The following is a 12,110-nucleotide window of genomic DNA, read 5'->3' on the forward strand; positions in this document are numbered from 1 at the left end:
GCTTCTGAAAGACTGTGTCTCGGTCATCCGTCTTCTCAAACACCATGTAGTGCGAGAAACCAAACGGAGGCGATCGAGTCTTGTGGGAAAAAGTGTGCAAACCTGTGCAGAGTGTAATAAACTAATCATGATTAGCCGTGTCCCCGGTTATGGACATCTTGAGTATCTAGTACCTGGATTATCATGTGAATCTCAACATGTTACTCTAAATTAATTTTGTTGGATTTTGTAATGATGATGCTTAATTGGGATTGAGAATGCTGTCAATCATTCTCAATGTTTAACAACTATCATGATAGTTAAATAAATTTATTCCTTTGTAGTAGGGAAAAATTGGCTTTACGCAAAACCGTAATCATAGAGCTTTCCACCAGCCAAATATGCATATAGTATAGCTGTTTCATTCCATTACTCTCTATGTGTTACCTTGCCAGCATATTCCATGTGCTGACCCGTTTCGGACTGCAACGTTAATGTTGCAGACTTTTCAGACGACGATTAAGGAGTTTTAGGTCGTGGTTCTATACTCAGTGATGCCGTTGGAGTTGATGAACTCACTTATCTTTCAAGCCTTCCGCTGTTATCATTATTAGATGGCCTTAAGCCATATTTATTGTAATAAGTTCTCTCTTGAGACACTTGATATAATAAGTGTGTGATTGCAACTCTGTTATAAATCCTCCGAGTACTGTGTGGTGTCAGCATTACTGATCCAGGGATGACACCGGAACATAGAGATCAGACTGTTTAAGGTCTTATCGCTACACAGTTGTTCTGCAAACACTTTAGATTGAAACAGCTGATGAGTGCACCTTGCTGAAGTTCTGAAAATCCGAAAAAGACTTCTAATATGTTTGATATGTATCAGGATGATGTTATAAAGTTGTGGCATATGGTTTTTTCTTGCAGCACTCTGCTTCATCAACCCTTGAAAATGACTCTGTAGGTCCAATGACTCCAATCTTCATGATGGAGAACACGACGAATGGCAATGATATTCTTGTTCAGTTTCAGGTCCGGATGCTTTGATGTTCGCCTTGTCTGGCTTTTGGCCAATCTGGGCGATTTCAGACGTGGAGATTTCTCAGCCTTCTGTGATGTAGCGACTGGGACTCTCCCTGTTTTTCTTAATTAATGAAATGAAAAGGCAAAGCTTTTGCCTTTCTTAGAAAAAAAAGAAAAAAAAACAGAACATAGAAGAATGAAATTTGAACATACCCTGCATGCCAGAGGCGGTGAGGTTCGCCTCAAAACATCCATTGATTTGGAGGCGATTTTTGAGAAACCCCTCAATCAATTAGGAGAATCGCCTCAGAATCTCTTCCAATTTGAGGCTTTTCTGAAAAACGTCTCCAAAGCTGCATCCAGGCCAGAGATGATTATAAGATGAACTCTCCAAAACACCTCCTTAAACACGATTTTGGGGCGTTTCCAAGCAATTATAGGGAGTTCGAATCAAACAAAGCGAATACCACAAGCTTGGCTCACATAGATTTCCTATGAAATGCTAAGATCAAAGTTAGCATGCCAATATGCACATCAGCTGCTGCATCGCAGCAGAAGGCAAATACTCCCTCCGTAAAGAAATATAAAAGCTAAACGCTCTTATATTTCTTTACAGACGAATATTAACTAATTGCTCGTGTAGAACAGGGAACCAGCTTGAAGCAATGCTGTGCACTGAACGTGAAGCTCCTTCTCTATCTATAAAAGATTCTCTACCTTAACCCTGAAATATAACAAGCTGCCACCTTCTCAAACAACACAGCTACAAGAAATATTTCCATGATATCCAACCAATTGCTTCCCAGCAGATGCACTACAGCCAAAAAAAAAGAGCCAAAGCAGTTAAACTGCAACATAGCTTGCGAGTAAGCCACGAAGTTATAATCATAATAACTACTCCCTCTGTAAACTAATATAGGACGTTTTAGAGATGTCTCTAAAACGTCCTATATTAGTTTACAGAGGGAGTACTAGACTTTAATCTTAAATTTTATGTTGGGATAAGCTGCCAGCACAAATAAAAAATGGAAAGCACAAGGCAATACAGTGCTATCGACAGCTCAAACCAGAACAAACATCATCTAAGCTGCGAAACTAGAGGCATCACACTTGCAATTACCAGATGGATATCTATCAAATATATGCAGAGAACAATGCCATTCAAGTAGCTAACTGCAACTGCCAAACAGGGGGGAAATGGTACAGGAGAGCTACCAACAATCAATGTTTGATCTGCAATTAGTACAAACTAGTTGATTAGTGGTACTGCCTGAACTAAGAACATACATATCAACATACAAGAAGGTCGTCTCCCTTTCTAAACAAATGTTACAGCAGCAGACAGTTAAACTACCCCACATGCATTCCACCTCCGATGAAATAAGTATTTGTTTCCACATTGGATCTCTTGTTTGAGTCCATCACCTGATCTCTCATATTGAGTTGTTTGGGATGGTAAACTGGTGGGTGTGGATGCATTTGCATGAAATCTGTTGCAGCCATTGGCAAAGAACTCTCCAGGTTGACGTTCACCAAATCAAAAGTGTGCATCGCATCATCCTGAGAAGTGGATACCATGTTCATATCCACTCTCGTGTCACCATGTATCATGTGAGGGGACGTCATGTTCATATCAACTCTTCTGTCTCCATGTATCAGGTGTGGTGACGCCATGTTCATATCAACTCTCCTGTCCCCATGTATCAGATGAGGGGATGTCAGGTTCATATCAACTCTTCTGTCGCTGTGTATGAAGTGTGGCGACCCCAGGTTCATATCGACTCTTCTGTCCCCATGGATCAGGTGAGGGGACGTCATATTCACGTCTACTCTTCTCTCCCTCTGCATCAAGTGAGGGGCTGTCATGTTCATGTCAACTCTTCCCTCTCTGTGGATAAGGTGGGGTGTTTGCATTTCCATATCGGCTCTTCTGTCCCCATGGATCAGGGATGTCGTGTTGGATGCCATGTTATCCTCATGAACCAGGGCTCTTGTGTTTAATGGCATGTTTGCCTCAACCCTTCTGTCCCTGTGAATGATGGATGTGGTGTTTGATGCCATGTTCACATCAACTCTTCTATCAGCGGATACCTGACCAGTTACTGCCATATTTACATCAACCCGCTGATCACCTTGCTGGGTCTGACCAGGCCTTACTAGTTTGCCCTTCGCTTCTTTCATGGCAGACAGCACAAACTCCTTCAACTCAGGTTCTCTAGCCCCAATATCGATAACATCTTCTAAATATTCATGGCCACGCACGTAGAGATCATCAAAAATGCTCAAATCTCTCTGCAATGCCACAGAGTTCGGGCTTGCAGACGCGTGAATAATTCTGAAGTCCTTCCTCCAGCGGCTGAGGATGTACTTTGATGGCAGCATCAACACATTCTCTTGCTTCAGAACAGACAGAGCATGGCTGCAAAGAATGCCCCGTGATGGAAAAGAGCGACAAATGCACCAAACATCCTTGTCAGAATTGTTGTAGACAACTGTATAGTCAACCTTCTTGCCCTGTATTAACTCGCTGACCATGTAGGTAATTGAATTCCCGCTCCTGTCTACCTCTTTACAAATAACATGCATTAATTGCTTGATCTCGTCTTGGAATGCCTGAAACATGGGTACTGTATACAGCTCCAGAAGTTGCTCCTCAAATGGTAATCCTGACAGCAAAGTGAGCCTAGAATAATAGGAGCGCAAATCATCGTATGCTTCCCTTTCCAGCTTCCCTCTGAGGGTAGTCTCATATTGCTCAAGGAAAACTGGTAATGTGGTTTTACTTGTCACAACACCATCAAAGTATGGATCTGGTTTTTCAACCTTCCTGATAGCAGATGTGCCAGCCCAAAACGAATGATTGACATAACCAGGAGCCCACTGCTTCCGGCAGCTGTACAGTGCAGAGAACCATTCATTATCTTTGAGCTTGTAATGCTCAACCATGGCCTCCCACTCCTTTTCAAAGTCAGTAAGAGTGACTGTGTCATAAACAACCTCCTTGAATCTCAAAGAAATTGCCTCTTTCTCATGTGTACGTCCCACGTTTTCTTGGAGCTTCTTCAAGATATGCCAAAAGCAGAACCGGTGCCTTGCATCTGGCAAGACCTCAGACACAGCCTCTGCCACGACATCTGAATAACTAGTTGTAATCGCCTCTGGTGGCTTGCCATTCATACAGCTCAGCCACCTCTTCAACAACCAAACATAGTTCTCTTTACTGTCTTTGGAGAGCAGACCACAACCAAGTAGCACAAGGTGGCCATGGTTATTCACCCCAAGGAGTGTGGCCAAAGGGAGGCTAGCACGAGAGTGCTGCAAGTACATTACATCAAGTGAAATGACATCACCAAAGTAGCGGTACTGGGCCTGAGACCTCAAATCTGTCCAGAAAAAATTCTTCATGCGACTTTCCTGATCAAGATCCCAGCTATGAATGAAGTTTGGTTTCTTTTCCTGCATCATTTCGATGAACTTCTTGACTGCAATGAGGTCTTCGTCCCCGAAGCGCTGCACAAAACTGTCGGTTCTATTAAACCTCAACCCACCAGCAGCAGCTCCACCACTGACACTCCGCTTGGGGCGAGTGGGAAACTTCCTGGTCTCAGCAATCTCACTCAATGACTTCTCCACCGTCTCATCCATCTCAACAGTAATCTTGGCCTTCTTCTTGGCTGACTCAGGCATCTCCCTGTAGGATTTCAAAAACCTCACCATATCAGGTGTACAAGGATGGTTATGCTCCAAGTCGACGAACTCCACCTTCCACCTATCGTTCACCCGCTTGTCACGGATGATCAGCATCGCCTTGCATCCAGTCTTCTCGGCGGTGGTTCGCCGAGCCCGCTTCTCCGGGGTGGCTGCCCCACGCTTGTTGCGGAGTGGGTAGCGGGCGCCTGAATCTTCCGACGGGGCGGCCCCTTCCCGGGACTTGCCAGCTTGAGTGCAGCTGAAGGTGGAGCGGTAGCGAATCCCCTCGTAGTTGTGGCAGGTGCGGCGCACGGCGTGGAATCCCATGCGGAAGGCGTATGCCTTGTAGAGCGAAAAGGCCTCGTCGACGGAGTCGAACACCGTACCCACCCGCGGCACGAGAGCTTCCTCCAGCGTGCGCGGCACGAAGTCGTCATCCCCTCCGGCGCCGTCCGCCGCCCCGTCGTCGTCGTCGGAGGCGACGAGCACCTCGTCCTCGCCCTCCTCCACAACCACCTCATCCTCATCCTCGTCCTCCGCGGGGTCGGCGTTGAGATCGTCAGCAATCTCGTCTTTGACCAGCCCGGCGGCCTCCTCCTCCTCACAGCTAGGGTTTTGCGCCCGGGTGGCGCGTGAGTGAGGGGGCCGCTCAGAACCCTCCTCCATGGGTGGCCCGAGTATTTACCCACCCCGCAGCCAGTGGCGACGCCTCCCCAAAACCAAAAGTATTAACACTAGAGGTACAGGGGGGCGGATACCTCGCGGCGCGAAATGGCTAGGGTTCGGAGCGGGCAACTGTACGGGGGCACCGGGAGGGGGGCGGGGGCACCGGGAGGGGTGGAGGAGCTCGAGGGGGCCGTCGATCTGGCCGGAGTTGGTGGGCTTGGGGACGTCGCCGGGGAAGAGAAGGGAAATTGGGGGGGGGGGGGGGGGTCTGAGTTGCTTCTGGGGGCGGAGAAAGTAGAGAGAGATGAGTACGGAAGGAGGAGAGGATAGTTTTCTGGGTGTGCTTACGGATTTGCATCTGGACTCCGGAGAGAAGGCTGGGGACGTGGCGGATCCGCGATATCGTGGGTCGACGGGTGTAGGAGGCTGACACATGGCCCCGCCTTAAAGCATCTACAGCCGGATTTGACAAATTCGACCCATCAAACGCCCGTGGATGCGCCCGGCCGTGTTCACGGGCACTGACCGGGTACTATTTAAAAAATGTAATCCACATCCGAATACCTCAATTACCATATCCCAAATCAATACAAACTCATGCCACTAAGTCGACGCACACGCTTCGTCCGGCTACTCCACCACACTACACAAAACATGCCACCAGACTACCAAAATTTGGCATGTTTGGATATGGTGGAGTTCATCCACGGGTGCCCTTGCCCTTCCCGGTGCCATTGTCATCCTTCTTGCGGAAGTACCTGTCGAAGATACAGTACGGATCGAGCCGGATCTGCTCGTCGACGGAGTTGTCGTCGTCGTCGCTGTCCTCCTTCTCCTTCTTCGATGGCAGTCCGGTCATGACACAGACTGCCCGATTCTGCTCAGGGGCGAGGGCGCGCGTGTTCATCCGCTGCCGTTTCTTCACAATGCAGGCGCGGATGGCTTCCTCCTTTGTGGCCGCCTCCGTCGTCGCCATTTCCGCCGCGAGACGGGCCTCGGCGACCCTTATACCCCCCTTCCCCCGGCGGGCCGCCCGTTCCCGGGGGGGGGGGGACTCGTACTCTGCCCGAGCGGTGATGGGGAAGGAGAGGTGTTCCAGCCAGGACCACGAGGATCCAGCACCAGAGGACCCGAGCGCCCGATGAGCCGACGTTGTGGCGTCACGACGGACGGATCCATCCGTCTGCCGGGCATTGTCCTCCCGGGAGCGGCGGAGTGCAATGCCTCCTCCAACCCACACGGACACCCCAGTTGATGGACCTGGATTGGTCGGAGTCCAATCCGCTGCCTGTCATGGTGGAGAAGGTCTCAAACCGCCGGAGGTGAGCTCGGGTGGCGGAGGGAACTGGAGTGAAGTGGCTAGGGTTTGGTCCGGTGAGAGAATGGGGACGAATATAAGTGGGGTCGAGTGGGCCAGCATGGGTCGAGTCCGACGTGGCGGGCAGGCCCAGGCGCGCCCGGGCGCCCCCATATCCGCCCCATATTTTGGGCTGGATATGAGGGGTGCCGGTCCGCCCGGGCGTTTGAGGGGCCCGTCTGGATCCAAATTTCATGACCGGGCAGCCTTCTCGGGCGTTTGAGACGGGTTTGAGGGGTCCGGTTGTAGATGCTCTTAGCTCTCCTTGTGTGTATGCTGACCCACCGCATCGGGCACCAGTCCCCGAACACTGATGTGGGGGCTAGCCATCCAACTGCAGCCACATACATTTCAAGACAGATTTCAACAAACTGAAAAAAATACATGCAAACCAGAAAAATTTTATACAAACCTTTATGCAAATCGAAACTGTCGTCAGGGATGGATCCTGACACGCATTCCATGGAGGTAGCTGCGGACCCCGAGGCAGTTGTGAGTGCAGATGTGGAGGTGACAAGGCCAGAGCCACCCGTTGGAGACTTGGATGTGGCCATTGATAATTCTGTGCTGACCGGTGAGGTGCATGGTGTAGGGTAACGCAACAGAAAACAAAAAAATCTGACCTACGCACCAGCTCAGGACCACTATGGAGACTGCATACAAGGTTTGATCTTTTTCGTTACCGACTCATAGCGCAGCAGAAGTAGAGTCGATGACGATGGCGGTGCAAATCCTCGCAGCTAGGATTTACAACCTCTCAACCGCAAGGAGGTACTCCCTCATCTGCCCCACGAACAACCCTCCGGGGGGCGCTCGGATAGTCACTCAGACAGCCTTTCGGGAGGACTCACAGAACTCAGACCTTCACTTGCACAGCCCTTCGGGAGGCACTCTCAAAAATGCCCCTCGGGCACGAAGATTGAAACTACGACCTCTCTACAGGGTTGCACACATATGGTGTCATCTATCCGGCAGGGCTTCGCCATATAGAACTAGTTCCCGCCGGAACCCAGATATCCTTTCGGCTCTACCAAACTCTTTTCGTGGGAGGGAGAGAGAAGCCAGATAAGTCTATGGCATGTGTATGAGAGCAAGGATGAGGTTTGAGCAGCCCCCTCACCTCCTATTTATAGGAAAACCAAGGGATGGTGTGCCACATGAAACACCCAAAGTGCCAATGCTTTATGTCATACATAAGGGCAAAATGGGGAGGCGAGTGGAGCACCAAATGGTGGAAGGAAGCCCCATAGGGCCCCCAAGGCCATGAACGAAAATGGTTGCCTCCTTGGGTGGACCCACCACCTTTCCATTCACCAAGTCATCCCTTAGATCTTTTGAGCAAAGCCCAAAAAAGTGGCTTTCCAAAAAATATCCAAAAAGCACTTTTACTATTCATGACGACATTTTTCAGCGTCCGTTCGAACTGAAAATATTTATGTGGGCTTAGAACATTTCCAGTACCCACTAAAATAATATTCAACGCGTTCCAGAACAATTCCGGATTAGTGATTTTCATCTGCGAAAAGCATCTGAAGTGGTTTCGGCAGCTCCGGAACATTTCCAGTTTTTATCCCGGAAAATTCCCAGAAGTTTCCAGAATAATTCTGGCACCCTCCAAGAATTATCAAGCATGTGCCGGAACCAATTTGACTTAATGGAATACCCCGAAACAAATTTTCGGTTTTACTGAAATTATTCCGGTGTTCTCTCTCCGGAACCTTTTCGTTGTCTCCGAAACTTTTTCGGCGAATTTCTCTCAGACTCCCTGTCTAGTATTCAGCAGATAGATGACCCTTAAGCATGTGACCCTATAGGTTCGGTGATGTATAGACATGACCGGAACCCTTTTCGATCAATGATCAACATCGCAGCCGTGGACACCCATTTTTACCCCTATAGCCACACGAATGAATGTTTGAGTGAACCTCAAGTTGTCGTGTGTTATTCCTGTTGCTTCCCGATATGTTTCAAATACCTGAGGTGAGATGTATTGGCATCCCTGTGGATCAACAATTTTGTCCACTATGACAGTTACCTCGTTACCGGTATTGTTCTCTTTTCTCGTTCCTGTGTTCCGGCATCCCTGTGATCAAATCACAATGTGTGTGGCCAGACGATGATGGATACCATAACACCGAGAGGGCCAGAGATATCTCTCCATCGACGGAGGAGAAAATCCCAATCGTGAGCTATCAAGTTACTTGGCATACTTCTCCATGAACCAGTAAGCCGCCGTAATAGCCACCCATTTATGGACGACGTTTAACATACCCCAAAGTTCATGAAGCAAGCATGAAGGAACTTGATACTCTCATGGTCTAAGGAATTATGCAAACGTAAATTTCCTTTGTGTTATTAACCATTAACTTGTGACGATGGTATCTCATAGCATAACATCAAACGGGTTGATTCAACACTACAAAAAAATACACTTCCGTGATGATACGTGTTTGTCACAGTAGGTCACATTTTTTGTCATGCATGTACATCCATGACGATTTTATGACAGAATCAGGATAGTCATACCTGTGCTGTCGTAGAAGTGTTCCGTGACATTACCAAAATTATCATCACGGAAGTGTCCACTTCCATGACGATAAATCGCACGTCACGAAAGTGCTTTCGTCAAGGGTGACCGACACGTGGCATCCACCGTAACGAACGCCGTTAAGCTATCGGGTCCGGTTTTGGATCCGATAACCCGTTAACAGCCCCGACCAATGGGGATTTTCCATGTGTAAAATCATCATTGGCTGGAGGAAACACGTGTCGGCTCACCGTTGGGCAGATGTCATCCACTCATTGGAACCAAAGCGCCTATGATACGTCGACACATGGCACGACCCAACAGAGGCCCATTCCTGTGAAAAGGCCGGCCCGTTTGACTTGGTCAAAAGGTGGAGGGCCGGCCCACGACAATCCTGTTAACGGCATGTTCGCATATAGCCCATTTACAGCCCACTAACCTAGGGCCCGTTTACGGCCTATCCGAATTAGGCCCAGTAGCATCATCTGGGCCGTCCAATATAATTCTAGCTCGTTTTAACTTCCAGCCCATGTATGGCCCATGACGTCTTTCGGCCCATGTGAGGCCCTTATTACTCCTGGCCCATTAACGGTCTGTGGTAAAACTGGCCCGTAATGAACAGTGTATCACTTTATACCCATTAACGGCACATGGTGAAACTGGCCCATAATGAACAGTGTATCACTTTATACCCATTAACGACCCATTATTCCGTTGGGCCGTTTCCAGCCCATGTTATCTTTTGGCTTTCTCAGGGCCCATTTATTCTATGGCTCATTTCCAGCATTCGTTTACTTACGGCCCGTTACTGTCATTTTCTGCTTGTGGGCCAAATTCAGCCCGTGGTTACAGTCGGCCCGTTTGTGGCCCGTTAATACGTTGGGCTGTTTTCATAGCGTCATCAAATACGGCCGATTAACGACGACCCGTTATGGTCGGCCCATGAACGGAGAATTTCAACTCTAGCCCATTTACGGCCATAATGTGGTCTGTTATTGGCCCATGTTTGGCCAACCGAGCATACGGTTCATAGAAGGCCCATTGATGATACGGCCCGTAGAAGGCCCATTGTGTCTACGGCCTGTATAAGGCCCATTGTTTCTACGCCACTAGAAGGCCCATTGTTTCTACGACCCTTAGAAGGCCCATTGTTTCTATGACCCATAGGAGGCCCATGTTAACTACAGCCGGTGGGCATCAAAGTTCGCCACCAGTGCAAATATAGGGAACAACCTACACTATACAAAAATGGCTTGCTGTTTTCTTCAGCCGGTGGTTGCACGTTAAGAACAAATTTTGTATCGCGCCAAAACAAATTACACCTATAAAACAAAAGGAAGGTTGGCATAAAAGTTAACAGTCTAGCAGATAAATGCACCACTAGAAGTTCAGAAGCTCAGTTCCTTTGACCTGACTGTTACGTTTTCATGTTGTATTGTCTGATGGAGCACCATAACCTTCGCCTTCAGTTCTCCTAGGCTCCTGAACAACATAGCAAATGTCTAATAGTCTGGTTTCAAAACCATGCATATCTTGACAACATCGAACAATGTCTCTCCTTGTTTCATAAAGGGTCTCTGTTAGGGAATGGACTTGTGTTTGGAGCGCAGATACAACATCGTTTTGAGCTTGCATATCTTGATCATAAGGCAGTTTGGACGAGATTGCCTTAACAACCAACCCAGTATTACGCAGCAATGTGCTTTTGGCACTGTTAGTGGACAGGTACTGACCCACTGCAGCAAGAGATGACATTGCGGTTATAGTTGCCTCGCCACCTTCACAAGGTGGCGGTTCCACCATTTTTTCCATAGCTCGCTGAAAAGTTAAGGTTTTACATTAGTAGTGCCAGAACAGAAGATATTAAGGAGGCAGCAAAACCAAACAAAATAGCTTTGGTCTATATACAGAACTTATTCTGATGAACCCATGTAAAATATTAGTTGTATTTTATTGCAAAGTACATAATAAAACTAAGTTCCAAACATATGACCATGTACCATCGCTAATGTATGGTCTATTTCTTCACATTGTATTGAGGGCTAAGGATAAAGAGACGAAGTTTATAATACGGTAAACATAGTATGACATCATTCATATCACAAAACAACTGAGAACAAACAAATAGGCAATTGTAACGTTGTGTGGCAAGTCCAGCACGGAACTAGATTACAGGTCAAGATCAAAGGAACATCACTCCTCTCTTTTAAACCTTGTAAGGTGCAATGATACGCTAAGACAATTGTGTATAAAATTGTAAAGAGTAATAGACATTGGCTGCAAACCATGCTGTTCAAGGCACAAGTGAGAGTAAGTAGTAATTAAAAGGCATGAGGATTAAGGACTTACAACAGCGGCTTTGACTGGTGTAGTCATGCCCTTCTTCTTGCTGGTGTGACAGTCCTTGAAGATTTCCACAGCATTTGGTTCATGTACTTTTTGGTCCTTGCGGGCTTTCCTCTGCATTTGGAACAAGTCAATATAGATCTGATAATATGGTACAGCAAAAGAGTGAAACAACAGCTAATTACAAGAGCCTCGTAGTGTGCAATATAGCTACGAGATCCCGTCGTCTGTTGGAATTTCACTTCCGTACGGTTGGCCTTGTTCTTTGAACAGTTCACCTACAAGAAGATAGATTTTTGTGGCACATGCGTAAATAGGACTTCAACATGTGATCTGATCACATATATATAATGTACCTGATACTTCAGATCAGACCAGTGTTTAACGAGGCCCCTCCAGTCTTCATCCGATATATTTTCCACTAGAGATGTTTAGGAAAGTTCACTGTTAGCCTTGCCTTTAAAGTGAGTTTTCCTCAAGTTATACCGATACTGTCGCAGAGCAGACTTGAAAACATGG

At 47.5% G+C, this 12,110-nt stretch overlaps 1 protein-coding gene across 1 annotated transcript; it reads right to left on the reverse strand.

The window, feature by feature from the left end:
• Nucleotides 1-2,088: 2,088 nt before the first annotated feature.
• LOC125551295 (protein FAR1-RELATED SEQUENCE 6-like) lies at nt 2,089-5,629 on the reverse strand. The gene has a single exon (XM_048714477.1). The coding sequence runs from the start codon at nt 5,359-5,361 to the stop codon at nt 2,356-2,358; it is 3,006 nt and encodes a 1,001-aa protein (XP_048570434.1). The 5' UTR covers nt 5,362-5,629; the 3' UTR covers nt 2,089-2,355.
• Between the last annotated feature and the right edge of the window lie 6,481 nt (nt 5,630-12,110).

This window comes from Triticum urartu, chromosome 4 (genome assembly GCF_003073215.2).
Source record: "Triticum urartu cultivar G1812 chromosome 4, Tu2.1, whole genome shotgun sequence".
NCBI classification, from domain to species: Eukaryota; Viridiplantae; Streptophyta; class Magnoliopsida; order Poales; family Poaceae; genus Triticum; species Triticum urartu.

Bases quoted from the DNA above. Each gene is read 5' to 3' on its own strand.
- LOC125551295 (XM_048714477.1), bottom strand. From the start codon at position 5,361: ATGGAGGAGGGTTCTGAGCGGCCCCCTCACTCACGCGCCACCCGGGCG.